This window comes from Macrobrachium rosenbergii, chromosome 47 (genome assembly GCF_040412425.1).
Source record: "Macrobrachium rosenbergii isolate ZJJX-2024 chromosome 47, ASM4041242v1, whole genome shotgun sequence".
NCBI classification, from domain to species: domain Eukaryota; kingdom Metazoa; phylum Arthropoda; class Malacostraca; order Decapoda; family Palaemonidae; genus Macrobrachium; species Macrobrachium rosenbergii.
The window spans coordinates 21,554,686-21,571,546 of NC_089787.1; the positions used below are offsets into that span (position 1 = coordinate 21,554,686).

The following is a 16,861-nucleotide window of genomic DNA, read 5'->3' on the forward strand; positions in this document are numbered from 1 at the left end:
TATAAGTATATCTAGAGTACCTTGAACATTATTAGGACAAGAAGCATTTTCAAGATGGTATGCCTATTGACTACAAGGGCTTTGGAGCAAAAAAATTTACAGTACGTGCTTTACTTTTTTGTCCAAACATTTTTAAGTTTATTGGGGACTACTAATCTCCAACAATGACTTTAGCAGCCTTATACATATCAGCATTTTGTTTCTTGAGTGGCATTATATACAAATCTTTATTTATAATGTTGGAATATCTTTTCAAATATATAATAGATTTTCATCCAAGAGTTCACAATCTTCTAAAATGTTAGCCAGAATTACAGTTCCTTGTGTAGTATTGAAACTGCGATGTATTCTAGATATACTGTCTTTCAGTTTCAACTATTACCTTGGTAGGACTAAGATTTTTCTTGCCATATTTGGTGTTTAGGATAACACACTAGTCTGGGAAGTAAATCTTGCCCAGTTCTCTCATCTGGTGACCTTATTGCCAAGGTTCTGTGAATATTGGGGATCCCCATATGACAGTGTCCTGAGAAGTAGGGACACCTTGTCCCAAACCCGCAGTCCCATGAAGGGTACATCTCCACCAAGCTCTAATTCTTAAGATTACAGTACATTACCAGATTGAGATATTATATTTCATAAAAGTATCAGGAATACCACCAGAATTAAGGGATGGGAGTAACCCTCTATACAACAAAGACATATAAACCATTAAGTGTACCTTACCAAACATCAGTTCATTACTGGTAATGACAAGTCATTGGAGTAAGGCTTGGAAAATCAACTTTCCTTTCAACAGAACACATTTGATACCAAACTTTAAGGGCTGAGGAAGGCTGCCAACCTACTTTCTAATTTGGTGCACTATTCAAATTAGATCAGCAACACTTCCAACTTAGTGGAAATTTACAAGAAATGAGGATTAAAGAAGCTGAACAGCAAAATGAAACACTGGTTACTGGAAAGGATGCCGTAAAGCAAAATCCCTTTAGACACTGCCTGAAGGTACTTAACACCTGGATTGCTGAACATACCCCAAGAACTGGTTTGCAAACTACGCACAAAGCTGGACGTTTTATAACTGCATTTGTCCAGTGCATGTAAGTTAGAACCATCTACTGTCCAGACAGAAAAAAATGCATAACTCCTTTGTCACACGACCATAAAAATGTGACGATTGCCAGTACACAGTCTTCATGAAAAGTACGAAGTCCCTGGACTAACTTCATCTCAAAAAGGTGCAAAATGGAGAGATGAAAGGTATCAACATAAAATATACTTGTAATAAGGCTTCCTACATCAAAGTCAACACATTCTCAAGACTAAGACCACTGTTGCATAATAATGATTACTCAATTCTTGGAAAAGATGCACCAAGACAATGCAGATTATAACATTAGTAAAATACAAGGTTTGCACATTGTATGAACATGATGTTGACTTGGTCAAGATGGTTTGGACATATGACGAGATGGGATGAGGAAGTTACAAAAGTACATGCAGAAGTATTTATCAGAACAGACAGCCAGAGAAAAGCCAAATTAATCATGGACAAAGGGCACAGATAAAGACATACACTACACTGGAATATAAGCAGAAAATGCATGAGACAGAGAACAGTTGAGTTATTTCATTTCATGTTTAATACAATACAGGAAAGTGCTGAATGAAAAACATTAATGAGGATGATGCACTTGATAGCGCTCTTTTAAAAAGTCCAAACTATTGACCATCACCAACCACATCAATTTCCTGTCCAAACCATTCTACCAGCATCTACAAGGAACAGTATTTAAATACCCGAACATCACAAACATTGGAAAAAATGAAGTTACAGAAAAGGATACAGATATAAACGTCATGTACATCAAACAAGACACTACATAAATATAACAAGAAACTTGATGGCGACAAGTTAGACAATTCAACAATCACTTAAGATGAGTGACGAAACCATCACAATTCATTTTTCTCAAGGAAACACTGCACCTTTAAAAATACCACAAGAACAAATAAAAGACCGGATTTTTGCTAGACATTTTAATACCACATCAATATCAAGACTTTCAGTACAATAATGTGGAAGAATTAGAAATTTCTCTAAGCAAAACTGTCACATAATACAATATAATAGCATAGCCATTCTGGTTAATGGTTAGTAACTGCATTTTTTAAATGTCATGTCTAAACATACTACATACAGTACATGTCTCAAAAATAAAGTTACAATGCTTTTAAGGACAGTTACTGTCGTCTTCAATTGCATTTCGTAATTACAATTCGCTAAGGTATACCTCTTGTACTTAATCTTGTTTTATATCTGGATCAAACTTTATACATTGTAACCAAGTACGGCAACTAGCAAACTTAAACGTAACTCCTAACTCTGCTAAAACTGTGTTATCATATTCAAGGGAATAACCACCTTTAAATAAAAAAAAAAAAAAAGTTGACCAGTTACATTACAACACTAGTGTGTTTACCTACAACACCAATGTCTCCTTTTTTTTTTAAAAACTCAAAGCAAGCAGTACCTTTACAAACAAGTATTGTACTGAGGAATGAACTGACCTTACTGTACGGTACTGGTTTTGTACATGTACGCACATATATATATACATTGTGTATACATATATACTTACATATACATACACACCTTGCCATCATTCTCTGCCAACTCCAACTTCCCCATCCATTCTCTCTTGTCACAGGACAACAAATTATTGCATAAATAACACTAAAAAACTTAAATATACTAGCAACTTCAAAATAATCAACAAAATCTTAAGTGATAAAAAGGAAGAAGAAGAAGAAGAAGATGATGGTGATATGAGATGTAAATAATAGTCTTAATAAAAAAAAAAAAAAATGATTCTAGCCTTCACCCTTAAAAACCATGCAAATTTGTGGCTGCTGCGGTTCGTTCGAAAAGTAAAGAGATGTCGGTCGTACTTATCATACTTAGAAAAATAAAGATGAAAAATCATATAAAGAAGCCTAAACCCACCCCCAAAAGTGATCTCAGGGTCTGTCTATCATGCGGGGCGGGTCTGAAGGGTGTTTGGTGTGAGCGTACATTGGCATGGTCGCGTTCATCCCGCCAGGATGCATTGGCATCTGCTGCCACTCTCCCGGCGGCAATAACACCTTCTGTGGATACTTGGGCTTTCTGGGCGTCGCTCGCATGTCAGCCGGAATGCAAGAGCCGTCCGGATAGCGATTTGACGGATGGTGTAAAGGCATGTTAGCGGGAGAGTAGTATCGAAAGATCTCGTGGGCCGGAGGGGGAACGTTGTAGACGATGTTCTGCGGATGAACGAGAGCCTTGTCTTGGGGGATCCACTGCGCACCGGCAGGAGGCCTGATCTTCATGGCAGCAGCAGGTCCAGAAGCCAGGACGCCCTGCGAACGGGCTGCATGTTACAAGAAGGCATTTGTGGATTGATGCAGGGGGGCTGGGGATACCCCTGGTGGTTCTCGTTCACGACCGAAGCTCTCTGGCCTATTGCAGACAGCGTCTGGGCCGCCAGGAGCTCCTGCTGTGTCTTCTGACCCCACTGGTTATTCCCCTTGCCCTTCCCGCCGGATTCTTCCGCTGCAGCTACGTTCTCCTGAGATTCATTGCCGGTGAGAAAGTGATCGAGCAGAGCCAGAGCCATCACTGAATTGCTGTTGGCCAGTAGATTGTTGGGCTGCATCTGAGACGCATCCGGGTTTTCGGAGTCAATGTTTACCGGTGGACTCCTCACATCACCTGGGGGACAATGCACGTTGTTGACTCCCACAGGCTGATGTGAATTTTGTTGCTGAATGTTAGTCATTGTTCCTTGCTGGGCCCTTACAGGCTGATTTCCTGAAGTGGACCCACTCCCTGATACAGGCTGGGCTCCCGACGCAGACTGAGTTTTGGAGGCCGTCTGATCTCCCGAGGCAGGCTTGTCCCCTGAGGCAGGCTTGCCTTGAGTTTCAGACTCGTTTTTTACTTTACAGGCGGTCTCATTTGCTGACAGGCCTGGCCCAGCCTTGGAGGCTGCTCCAGCCTGTGTGTTGACCGAATTGTTAGTCGCCGAATTTGACGTCCCCTTCTTCGATCCCCCGCTTTTTCCAGCCTGAGAATTTTTTATGCATCTTCTATTTCTTCGCTTGACGGGCTTCCCATTCTTGCCCACTTTGGATGGACTCAGGATATGAACCTCCACTTTATTGATGTTCTCGAGGAACTCGTCGACGTTTTCGTCACTCATCTTGTCCCTGGTGCCGGAGTGTATCGACTGGTGCTTATTCAGGTGGGTCTTCTGCACGAAAGTCTTCCCGCACTCCGTGCACTCGAAGTTCCGCTCTCCCGTGTGGACGCACATGTGACGCTTCAGACTCCCCTTCCTGGCAAACGACTTGTCGCAATCGGGACAATTGAATTTCTTTTCGCGGGTATGAACGAGGAGATGGGCTTTCAGGTGTGAATTCTGAACAAATTTTGCACTGCAATTGTCACACTCGAAGGCTTTCTCTCGGGTATGAACGAGCATGTGTCTTTTGAGAGTGTCCCTTCGAGCAAACTTCATAAAACACTGTTCGCACTCAAAGTTCTTCTCTTGTGTGTGCGTGAGCATGTGGGACTCCAAGTGTCCGTTCTGGTTAAACCGTTTTGCACAGATAGAGCACTCGAACGACTTCTTCCGACTGTGTAAGAGATAGTGCCTTTTCAGATTATCTTTACGAGCAAACTTCATGTTACAACTATCACACTGAAAGTTTTTCTCCTTGGTGTGGGTAAGCATGTGTGTTCTCAGATGGCCGTTCTGGTTGAACATTCGGCCGCACTCGAAACACTCGTAAAACTTCATGCCGGAGTGAACCAGCATGTGCCTGGTGAGGCTCTCCTTCCGGCTGAACTTCTTGTCGCACTCCTCGCAATCAAACACGTTGTCTTTCGTGTGCATGGCGGTGTGCTTCTTCAGCAAGATCTTATTCCTAAATGCCTTCCCACACCTCTTACAGATCAGGCGCTTTGTTTTGCTATTGTACATGTCCTGTTCGTCGGGCGCGTCGTACATGCCCATGTCTTCCTGAACGACATCGCACAAGTTGGCACTGAACGAGCTCATGTCGGCGTAATCGTCGTAGGTGCCGTCTATGATGGCGTCTTCCATCAGGGAGGAGGCAATCATGGCCTCCTCTATTACCGAGTCACCCATGGCTAGGAGTTTCTGTTTCCGCGCGCACTCAGGACCCTACGTTACCTCCATAGCAGGCGTTGCAGTGCCTCCAACCTATGCATTATGACATCTCTAGTTTCTTTCTGACTCTGTCACATGTTTGAAATACAACATACGTTAAAGCCTGCGTACAGAAAACAGCACTAACGCAAAGTAGTATTATCCAACTAAACCTCAAAATGGGCTACAAAATATACTACGAACTACCAACCATTTAGTAATAATGGGGAGCCTTTATATTCGAGCTTTTCCGTTAAAATATCCCCCTACAATTATCCAATTTGACGCTTCGTCACTAACACAGTAACTGCTTTTCAGGAGGCCATCAACAACGTTGTAGGTTCATGACGAACTGCTGGCGAGAGTTGCTACATAGCTGCGACCTGCAAAGATTTGGCAAGGTTAAAAAATGCGAAAACATGTTGCAAACAAAATTAAAACCAAATGTTTCTTAAACCAACTAAGAAAAAGAGTCACTTTCAATTTATTTAAACATCTGACTTTTACAGAACAGTATGTTGCTGTTTATATTCAGAGGTGAGAAATGGAAGCTATATTCTACAAGTGGGACCATGGGCCATTACCAGTAAAATGAGTACAGTATAAAATTAGTTTTTAATTACATGCTTCATAAATGTCCACCATAAATACAGTATATCAAAGCTAATTTACATGACACATCAAAACTCCTACAGGGTGTAGGTAGATAACGCCAATACATGTATTACCAAAGGCAAAATTCTAAAAAGTAATCATCTGAATAAAGATTTTGCAGCACATAAAAGATATACTTCTTCAAAGTACCAAAGGTTAATACAGTATATACTATTAAATAAAATCATTCATTTGAAAAGATTCAGTTGCACAGATACAATCCATTGCTTTACAAATACCTTATCGGTCAGTCTATCTGTTCGAACAAGTGCAGAAGTTGAGACAATTCTTCCCAACTTCATGCAGAAACTTATCGTAACCTGGTGGACGCTTTAAATAGCTTTTTATCTCGTGTTGGTGCTCGTTCGTACTTTCCAAGTTTTCCTTGAGATGTTAAATAGTTCAGACACAACAACAACAAGGGAAAAGATTTTTCCATGAGTAATAGAGTAGTACAATCAACAAAGGAACCTCAGACGTTTCTCCCAGAGGAATCACAATAGCTATGCAAGAGTAAACAGACGTGGTCTGTGTGGGATGGGTAGGAACTACGCGAGACCCATTAGCTGAAGAAAAGTGGTCCAGGAGGGCATGAAATGCAATATCTGAAGGAGACCACATTACCTTCAGGTACCAGGATATATAGACTTTGAAGTAAAGCCTGGGAAAGCAGAAGGAGAGTATGCGCAAGGAGAGAGCATGACAGAACTCTTACCACGTTCTCAATGAGTGTGACCTCCACAAATCTAGAACTCTTGGATAGGTTAAACAGGAAGATCACATGGATAGATGGAGGATCTGGGATCTGGGTACAACAGTCGCAAACAGGGCAATTCAACACTGTTCGCTTGATCTATGCAAAAACCAGTGAACACTGGTACTGTAGAAGGCAAAACATACAGTGCCTAGGCCTGCACAGCTATGCTGTCCATTCACAATCCTACCTTTTTGAACAGCACCAACATCAAAAATCACTCTCGTGATCAACAATCGCATGCACAGCAATGAGAGGTTTGCACAGGACTAACTTGTTACTCAGCTTTACTTAGCATACCGTTACCAGAGGGTGCCAGGACAGGAATCCTGGAACTAAGATTCTATTAACAGTTTCACACACACCTTGACTCGAGTACAGCCAAAAGAAAATGTAAGTTAACAGTTAGATGAACGAGTGGTACATCTAACCAATGAATGAGTGGTACGTCTAACCTGTCATTTACCTGCCAATACTAAAATAGTATCTTCATAGGAACAAATATAAGATGCACTTGTTTAGCAAGAAATCAGGCATACCACAGCCAAAGGATAGGCCGGGGGGACGAAAATATTACAAGCAAATTCATACTGGATATTCTGTACCTCCATCAACCAGTTTTACATTTCCGCAGCTAGCCCAATTTGGCCACAAATTTTGAAATGCATAAGGTCGTTTCAATTTCGAACTTGTGCCTATACTGGACCGATTTCTGGCAGGCTATGTGAACGTAAAATAAAAATTTATGAAAAGGGACAAATGTACAACAGGAACAAGTTCTGCAGACGTAATCAAACCCAGCCTTTCCTAGAATGCCGTGTCCTGACTTAACCAGACCTTACCTTCCTAACCTCACTTAGGCTGAGAGGGTGTGGCTTCATCCCCACTCAGGACCCCCCAAATAATACTAAACATTGTAGACAAGAGACTAAGTTTCAGTTCAGCGGTAGTCCCGTCACTCTGCAAACTACCCATTGAAAATTATGCAAAGAAATACTGAATATCTTCATATTTTAGCTTCATTTTGTTCTGTTCTCACATCATACACGTTTAAATTCACTCTCTCTCATAAACGTACTAACACTAGAAAATTTTACAGACTACACGTTAACATAACAAACCATTTAAAAGTGTATGCAGTATATATAGCTTTCAAAACCATTTACTAATATACTATTATATAGGGTACATTTTTACTTGTTAGTATGAAAAGCTCTCAATAAATTAGGCCTCATGATTGAAAGAGTGACAGACTTCATTTACAGCACCATTATGGGCTAAACCTGTCACTGTAATAGCTCAGTACCCTATAAACAAATACAGGCAGTCCCCGGTTATCGGCAGGGATCCACTCTGACGGCGTGACAAGCGAAAATCGGCAACTTTCGGCGCCAATAACCAGAGATCGGCACCGATAATGGAAATCGGCACACATCGGCGCCGAAAATCGCCAATTTTCGTCACTAGACAAGCACCATAAAACCGGATCGCCGATACCCGGGGACTACCTCTACAAAGGTTATACATTTAGGAGTTTACGCTACAGGTTTAAATTAGGTAGCCTAAAATGTTATGTAGCCTATATCAATGTTTCTTAGGGTCTAGGCCTCAGCCTACAATAAAAAATACACTCTGAGACAGAGAGAGAGAGAGAGAGAGAGAGAGAGAGAGAGAGAGAGAGAGAGAGAGAGAGAGAGAGAGAGAGAGAGAGAGAGTTTTACTCTTCAGACAAGATCACAAGACATAAATAAAGCCATAGAGTCGAGCGACTCCTCAAGCCTGCCTAGAAAGCGTCGATCACTTCCGCAGACGGAAAACGGCCAAAGTCGTAATTTTTGCGCACATGTAGCCTAGGCTATCAAAACTTGTAGCCAAACAGCTGTAGGGGCGTAAAAACAGCAAAACGTCCCTGACTGGTTCAAACAGGCCTAAAAATTCTTTATCATAACCAAGACGAATTACCAAAATTTTCATACGATCCACGCGAAACCTACGTAAACCTAGCCTACCATCAGCATTTTTAATTCAACAGAAATGAATTTATTTGAATTTAGGCTATGCTTATGGGCAACCCTGCAGCTAAATGGAAAATATCCGATATGTTTTTTAATAATAGGCTATGAGGATTCACCTAAACCAGAATAGACAGGCCTAGCCTACCGTACGCGGCGTATTATAAACAGGAATGAATTTTTATTGAATTTAGGCTAAATTTACCAACAGACCTGCGTCTACACGAAAAACATCTGATAAATAAATAAGTTACGTTTCAATAATCTAGGATTAACCCAAACCAAAGTAGGTCTTGCCTACCATAAGCTTAGACTTTGTAAATACAATAGGAATGTATTTAATGAAATTTAGGCCAACTTTAAACAGAAAACAGCGGCAAAATGTTCAAACAATGAGACAAATTAGGATAAATCTGGTACGAAACGAGAACCCTATTCCAGAAATACGAACCAAACAGATATCCAAGAAGAAATAGCCCTGGGCTTAGCCTACACCTAGCTGAGGTTAGGTTAAATGAAAAACAGAGTGGGAATCTCTCCGAGCGGCAGATGCTGTCAAGGAAGAGCACCCTCGGGAGGAGGAGGAGTCCCGCAGGGAACGTAGCGGGACCAACGTTATTTAGCCTGTGCAGTGACCTTATGCCCTACTTTCGGGGGGTGGGGGAGACGGATGCTATTCGTCTCCCCGGGTGAAAACGGGCGTTATTCGCCCCCCAAACCTTATTAAGTCACTCCCGGGTCATGGACGGAGAAAATAACGGGGGGGGAACGGCAGGTATCGCCCAAATAACGCGGAGATAAGGCCAAAACAAAAGCCCACTTCCACCTCCAAGCGAAACCTAACGGGAAACGTCTCCCTCGACTTTGACCGAAGCGCTTGGCCATATTTACCTCTCCGGCGCCATTATTCCCGCCTCCCATACTTGCCTCCGTCATCGGGAAGGTAGATTCGTCATCGCTCCGCCTCGCGACGCCGAATTTGCCAGCGTGGGGCCGAAATACTAGAACATTTTCGCACAGAGTAACTGACAAGGCTTGACTTCGTTAGGTCTTGGAAGAATGGAAGAAGCCGAAGATGGGAAATGTGGGGCGACGGTTGAGTCGCGGGCGCATTTTGTCGCGGTTTTGGCGACGTTCGTCATCTGGCCGCTAGATGGCAGCGCGGCGCCCGTTTCGCTTAATTCGATGTATCTCCTTTTTAACGCTTTAATATTCTTATTTCTCGCCCTGAAATAACTAAAGTCAACATATATTTCTATAATAAATCCCCATAACTCATCAAAACCCGACGGAAATGAAGCAAAACGACATTTTCCGCCTTCGTCGCGACGGGAAAAGTTTCGTCATTATCGACGGGGAATCGTCGCTCTTCGTTCGCTTGAAAAACAAAGAGTGGCTTCTTCTTCGCTCGAAGTTGTGTATAGGAATCGTCAGTTTTGGGGATCAACATTTCGGAAAATTGTTTTTTTCGCATAATTTATGTAATTAAAATGTCGTTTTTATCGTTCTTATTTCAGAAAAAGGTGCGTTTTGGGGTCTAAATTACATAGGTAGTTTTTGTGGGCGGAATTTCAGGCTTATAAGAAGAATATAAGGAAACAAAATACGTAATAGAATGCATAATGTCCTTTAAAACACTTATTTTCATAAAATAAGATGTTTTTATGATCTTATTTTAGGAAAAAGTGTGTTTTTAGGGTCTTGAGTCACTCATGTGTTTTAATGGGTGGAATTTCAGGCTTTTGAGAAAAACACTGAAACAAATAATTTAAAATGGATAGTATTAAAACAAGCACAAATTTTTAACTTTATTTCTCATTATTATTATAATTATTATTATTATTATTATTATTATTATTACATAAATTAAATGACAGCTTCCAAAACTGGGAGAACACATAGGCACGAATGAAGAAAAATACAGTAATCAAATTCTCTCTCTCTCTCTCTCTCTCAGTACTGAAGGAACGAAGGAAGATTAAAACTCTGGAAAACAGAAGTAATAAAAACATTCCCAATAATAAGATTTATATGCAAACCAGTTTACATATAAGTTAGGATCTAAATGAATTTAGGTCTACTGCTATCAAAGCTATATCAGAATAATACGAGAGAGAGAGAGAGAGAGAGAGAGAGAGAGAGAGAGAGAGAGAGAGAGAGAGAGAGAGAGAGAGAGAGAGAGAAAATCGTTTAATCATAAAAGAATGAAACTCGACTCATTTCCAAAGTTCGGGACTGTTTACTTTCTGAGAGAGAGAGAGAGAGAGAGAGAGAGAGAGAGAGAGAGAGAGAGAGAGAGAGAGAGAAGACTGTTTACGCAGTCCTGGGAACCTGGCAATAGTGGCCGTTTTATACTCTCCGACCGAGAGAGAGAGAGAGAGAGAGAGAGAGAGAGAGAGAGAGAGAGAGAGAGAGAGAGAGAGAGAGAGAGAGAGAGAGAGAGAGTTTTTACTTCTTCTTCACCCACCAATACTCTCACAGATCAACTCGATAACTCTTCCCTGTTATCAGAATTAAGTGAATGATTTGCAAAGACATTTTTTTGTCGAATACAAACGCGCAAGCTTGTACCGTCGTTCAAATTCCGTTTTTATCTTATCTTATCGTAACCCGTTTTTGAATTAACGTGACTCTCATTATACTTTCTTGAATGAATGGCAATGATTAAGCTTGATTTTTGGCGCCACTAATCAATGTTTGTTTTTGCGCTTACGTAAAGATATTTTTTGTAGCCATTTTAAGTGTGGCGGTAAACAGTTTAAGGAAAGGCAATGACTTTATAAACATGTATTGCATTCAGTGCCGTAATCTGTTCGTTCCCACTCAAATTTTGAGTGTAATGCTACCTAGTTCATTAAAAAACAGATTAAATCCACTTGTAATTCTTTAAATGAATAATTAAATCAGCATAATTTTACAAATGCACTATCGAAAATTCTGTAATAATCTTTAAGTAGTTATTAAAAATAAACAAAAATCCTACTTTTTCATTAATTATTAGATTAAATCCCACCATTGTCAGTCAATCCTTTTAGTCACCATAGCCCCACCTCAGGGCGAAGTATTTTAAGGGATTATAGTGCGCCATGGTACCCTTAGTGACTTACGCAAGAGCAGCATTTGAATGCCATGGCACAGCTATGGACAGCAAGGCAGCAGTTGCTGTAAATTGTATTGGATGGCAAGGGGTAGGGGTGGGGTTGGAATGCCATCACAGATACAGTGTTCAGCTACGGACAGCAGTTGCTGTCATTGTGTGATAATGGGACGGGGAAGGGGAGAAGGGTGACCACAGCAATTGCTGTAAAATGGAGAAGGGAATGCACATCTACGTACAGCAAGACAGTACTTGCTATAATAAATTGCATGGGAATGGAACTGAGTGGAGAAAGGATGTCTAAAGCCACAGCAACGGACAACAATTGCTGTAAATTGTGAGGGAATGCGATCGAGGTGGAATGAAAAGGGGTGTCCACATCTGCGTACTGCAAGGCAGCACTTGCTATAATAAACTGTATGGGAATGGGCGGTGGGGACGTGGGCGGCTACGGGGCGGGGCGGGGGCGGGGGCGGGGGAAGGGCAGAAGATAAGGGTGGCCAGGATCATGGACCTCCTCTTCTCTTCTCCTCTTACCACCGCCGCCGCTGCCGCCGATAGCTCTTCTTGGCATTCCCTTACTATTTATAAACGGGCGAGACCTACGCAAATAAACGAGGATCATAATAGCATCGAATCCCCTATAGTCCCCTTATAAAAAGTATAAGGAATCGAAACTTTTAATCAAATCCTTTATATTTGTTTACTTCATCGACCGGTTTGTATGGTTTCTTCCCTTATACTCGTCATCGAAGTCGGAGGAGGAGACTGACACTGGAGGGCGAGTAGGAGAAGAGACGCCTTCCCCCGAAAACCCCTTATTCTCTGCGACGCCCTCTCTTTTTAAGGGCAACCATGGTGTGGGGATTCGTGACGTGCGGCCCTAACGAGGCCCTGGTGATATCAGGTAAGGGAAATTAGGCGGTTAAGGGTGAAATACTGTTAATTAAGTCCAAATAAAGCTGGGCAATTTGAAATGGCGATTGTTATGATGGTAGGTTCGGTCGGGGCGCCGCGACGTCTGGCCCGTGTTTCTGCTCTTGTTTCATTCTGAATCACTTTCAAAATGTATGAATAAACTTCAGAATCAAATAAATAAATTCTTGTTTATGATTTATAGTTGATATTTATCTAGAAATACCACAGGCCTGAATAATTTCCAGGAATGTTACGCAATCTTACGTAAAATCTCAGTCGGGACCATATTTCTTTTCCTATTGTTTGTTAGTTTGAATAACCGTGAAAATTTACGAATAAACTGCAGAATCAGATAGATAAATTCTCATTTTTTTATATATATAATTAATGTTCATCACCAGGAAATACCATAGGCCTGAATAATTTCCGAGAATATTACGCAGTCTTAAGTAAATCTCATTCCGGCCCGTATTTCTTTTCCTATTGTGAATAACCGTGAAAATGTATGAGTAAACTTCAAAATCAAGTAGATAAATTATATTTTACGATTTGTAATTAATGTTCATCTCCTAGAAATACTGCAGCCCTAAATAATTTCCAGAAATCATACACAATTTTGTGTAAAACTCCGTGTTCACGGGACATACCATTATTGATAATAAATTTACTTTAATCCAATATTTTCGAAGCGTCAATGCCCATACTGGGTATATGCCCTTAATGGGTACCATTATACATAATAGTCCTCTTAGCTATATGCCTGTTTACAGAATAAAAGTGTAACAGCATACTGCTAGGCTCCTCTTTCAGTAAATATGAATACATGTAAATGTACAATAGGCCTGCAGCTTATTTAGATGATATTTTATCCAAATTTACAACAAATTTGTATTAAAATTAATATACTACAAGCATTTTATACTTCCCATTTAATATGTTTAGTAGCCTCTATTGTCAGTCGGTAGCCTAAAAGGCCTACCCACTGAGAATATAAACAATTCTTTAAAGTCAGCCCAGTTATAGGACCAGGTCCAAGCAGTTGCAGAATTGAGAGATCTTAGTTACGGATGTATATATTGAATGAAATTAGAATGTATTTTTTATCCATTTTCAGATTATGTATTTTTTAATATCATTTTTTCTTGTTCTGTATCGTGCCATTTTGAATCTCAGATTTTATTGTCAAAATTCTTGCAACACATTTTTTTTTTTTATATCTGTACAGTTTTCGCTTCATTTTGCCGTCTTCTCAATCTTTGTACATATTTTCCAAGGTTTCTCTTGATTCAGGCTTACATTATAAGAATTATTCCATGTTACATTGATGTAAAATTGCTTGGAGAAGTTGACATCAGTGCAGAAATTATGCATAGTTTTCCTATTAATTTTTTGTACATACAGACCTATTACTTAAAGTAAACCTATGTATCCCAGAAATTAGCCTTAAGTTAGAAATTTAAGGTTTTTTGAGTGAGTCCTGTTTAGACATGTACCCCAGAAATTAGCCTTAAGTTAGAAATTTAAGACTTTTTTTAGTAAGTCCTGATTAGACATGTACCCCAGAAATTAGCCTTAAGTTAGAAATTTAAGACTTTTTTTTGAGTAAGTCGTGATTAGACTGTAGGAAGTGTAGTTATTCTAGGTAGTCAATAGTGCCTTATAGATCTTAATATAAAACGGGCATCATATTTTTACATTTAGATTCGAGATATAATATATATATATATATATATATATATTAAATATAAAAATGAAATTGTCTTGATAAATAATTTTCTTTACAGGCCAGCTTTATATAGATATTGACTGAGGCAGAGATTTTTCTGTTACCGCACTTGTTCATTTGCAACACGATGTCTCGTATAGTGTATCTACGCACATGGTGTCTTGTATTACCACCGGACATACTTTGCGGCAAATGAGTTACATGGCTTTGACCTTCCCTGGGGCCGCCCTCTTCTTGATTCTTCTCTTAAAGATGTCCATTTTGCAAAGGAGGATTCTGCTAAATGTATTTTGTCTCTTGCATTACAGTACTTGGCTGTGAAATCGGTATTACAGTCAAAGAAAACGTTACTTTACTTATTCTGAGTCAAAGAATCACAGTTTTGGACTTCATGACCTCATGTTTGTTTAAAAATGAACTCTTGTTTTCAGGCAAGTCTCAGTGATGTTTGAAAATTAATTTTTTTCCAGGCAATATGGCTCCTCGATTCTGATTTATTTTTGTTTTTATTTGTGTAATGAATGACAAGACTTCACATACAGCCTTTGTAACTCATTTGCCACAAAGACTTGTTCTTGCACATGTTAGTTGGTGTTTCAGACGAAAGACATTTTTTGCACCACACATGATTAAAGCTTAGCGGTATATTGCACCTCATTCTGTTTTCTCGTTATAGAAGCTTGCATTGTACGCATAATGATTTACATAGTACAGCATTCATTGTACAATTACGTCGTCTTGCAGATCACTCAAGGTAAGTTTCTAGAGGCTAGCGCGCTAAAATATACTTACATGCGGAAAATTGATTTATTCCTAAATTTCATCTAGAGAAGGCTAGAACTTCCATATGAAAGCAGAACTTGTAAGAAGTCCAATTTGTTTGCATATTTTGACAATTTGGGTATTTTACTGTTGCTTTTTGTGAACCCCTGGATGGTTTGCTGTCATGAGATTAAGCTGCTGTCAAATTTTGGGATACAGTAATACCACTACTGAAGAGTTGACCTGGTACTGCATGGTACCAGTGAAACTGTCTAAAGTTCAGTAGCAGTTTGCGCAGGAATGGAAGTTCTAGCCAAAAGGAAGAACAATGCAACTTTTGTTTCTCGTAGTGCGACGAAATTTGCTTTTAAGTTCCGCTTAGTCATCATACCAAGGGACTGGACTGTCACAGATCCCAAGGCCACCAAGCTCTTGCCGGGCCAGCATCCGCCATGCCCTGACGTTGCGACAAATAAAAGCAGATTTCTTCGTTGTAGCTTTTGATGTGTCATCATCCTTGTCAAAGTTGTTGTTGAACCGCACTGCCTGTTTCCAGGATGTTGTTACCATGGAAAGCCCCTGACGGTAGTAGGAGGACGCGCCTTTGTTTGGCCATGTATTCAAATGCTACAAAGGTACCGAAGGTTGAACGTTTTACCAGTGAAGGAGAATGGGAGAGTCTGTGGTCAAGGTGTCACTTAGCTTTGTATGCATTTAGGAACTGCCTGTGGTGTCTATAGCCTTACCTCACAACATGAGGCCAGTGTTCCTGATCCTCAGCTTGTGCGTCCGTGGCCCCTTCTTCAAGTATCACGTGAGCATTGACGTCACGGTTTTCACACGAACCGCCGACGCTCTGTCGTCGCTGTCACGACGCAAACTGGGGAGAGGTAGCATTGGCGAGTGGTAACTTGACTAGTCACCGTGAGCTTTGATGAATTTTATCCGTAATAGCAGGAGCACTCTTGAATATTGCCTTGGCTGCTTTTTTTGTCGTATCCTTTGGAAGTCAGATGACACGAAGTAGTGAGGATGTATACTTAGAACTGTGCCAAATTGTCCTAGAAGACACACGCAGTTTTGTTTCTTTTGTAAATTACTGCCTTGTACAGATTCTCCTTAAAAAAAAAAAAAAGTCGTCACCTGGTATAGCACACCGCGTACATGTGTATACTTATTAGTGCTTCGTCCCCTGATTTTTTTTTTCTGTTCTCAATTTCTGTCTCAGTCTACCTTTCTCTGTTGATTTTTTTATTTCGTTTCTGGAATGTTTTATGCTGGCTTTTTTGGTTGTAGCTGCACTAGACGGAATGAGGTCACGTCCACGAGGCACAAGACAGGATGGCTAGCAATAGGTCTTTTGGCATTCACTGTGGGCACGATAAAGTAACATTGGGTGACGGTCAGTAAGTGGTACAGCATTGTGAATGTCAATGAACTTGTCTCACACGAAAACATTCACACCAACATCAAAATGTCACAGTATCTCTTGATTAATTGGAAATTGCTTTGCAGTGTAAAAATTTTCATTGGCCCTTTTTAAAATGGTCTAGTGAGGTGAAAACCGGAAGCCATATGTAAACGTTTCTTTACTCCGGATAAAACCAGGAAGAGGATTAAATCAACCTTTGCCATTGGATAACTCCGTCAGGACGATCAGTGGGACTACTGTGTTTTAACTTTTTTGTAACTATATATGTTCTCTTAGATTAAGATAATAGG

The 16,861-nt window shown here is 40.4% G+C and overlaps 2 protein-coding genes across 15 annotated transcripts in view; one reads left to right on the forward strand and one right to left on the reverse strand.

Moving 5' to 3' along the window:
• Positions 1-2,025: 2,025 nt before the first annotated feature.
• On the reverse strand, positions 2,026-9,746 carry LOC136830600 (zinc finger protein 714-like). Of its 2 annotated transcripts, none has more exons than XM_067090146.1 (2): positions 9,564-9,746; positions 2,026-5,599 (listed from the first exon to the last, which is right to left on the reverse strand). In XM_067090146.1, exon 2 carries the CDS (start codon positions 5,193-5,195, stop codon positions 3,369-3,371), a length of 1,827 nt encoding a protein of 608 aa, XP_066946247.1. In that variant the 5' UTR covers positions 5,196-5,599; positions 9,564-9,746; the 3' UTR covers positions 2,026-3,368. The 2 variants fall into 2 exon arrangements, with proteins under 2 accessions (XP_066946247.1, XP_066946248.1); XM_067090147.1 differs by having other exon boundaries at positions 9,528-9,713.
• A 2,726-nt stretch (positions 9,747-12,472) lies between these two features.
• Positions 12,473-16,861, forward strand: part of Flo1 (flotillin-1) — a 60,200-nt gene continuing 55,811 nt past the window's right edge. For 3 of the 13 annotated variants that reach the window (XR_010850676.1, XM_067090153.1, XM_067090150.1), the window contains exons 1-2: positions 12,481-12,640; positions 15,696-15,774. Coding sequence is in view for 7 of the 13 variants with exons in the window: in XM_067090153.1 (XP_066946254.1) it covers positions 12,589-12,640; positions 15,696-15,774 (131 nt within the window). In the remaining 6 variants the exon portion in view is untranslated. Of the gene's footprint in view, positions 12,641-15,695; positions 15,775-16,861 lie in introns of all 13 variants that reach the window. The other 10 variants (XR_010850675.1, XM_067090148.1, XM_067090156.1 and 7 more) reach the window with 8 other exon arrangements.

Coding starts and splice junctions, on each gene's coding strand:
- LOC136830600 (XM_067090146.1), bottom strand. CDS start 5,195: ATGGGTGACTCGGTAATAGAGGAGGCCATGATTGCCTCCTCCCTGATG.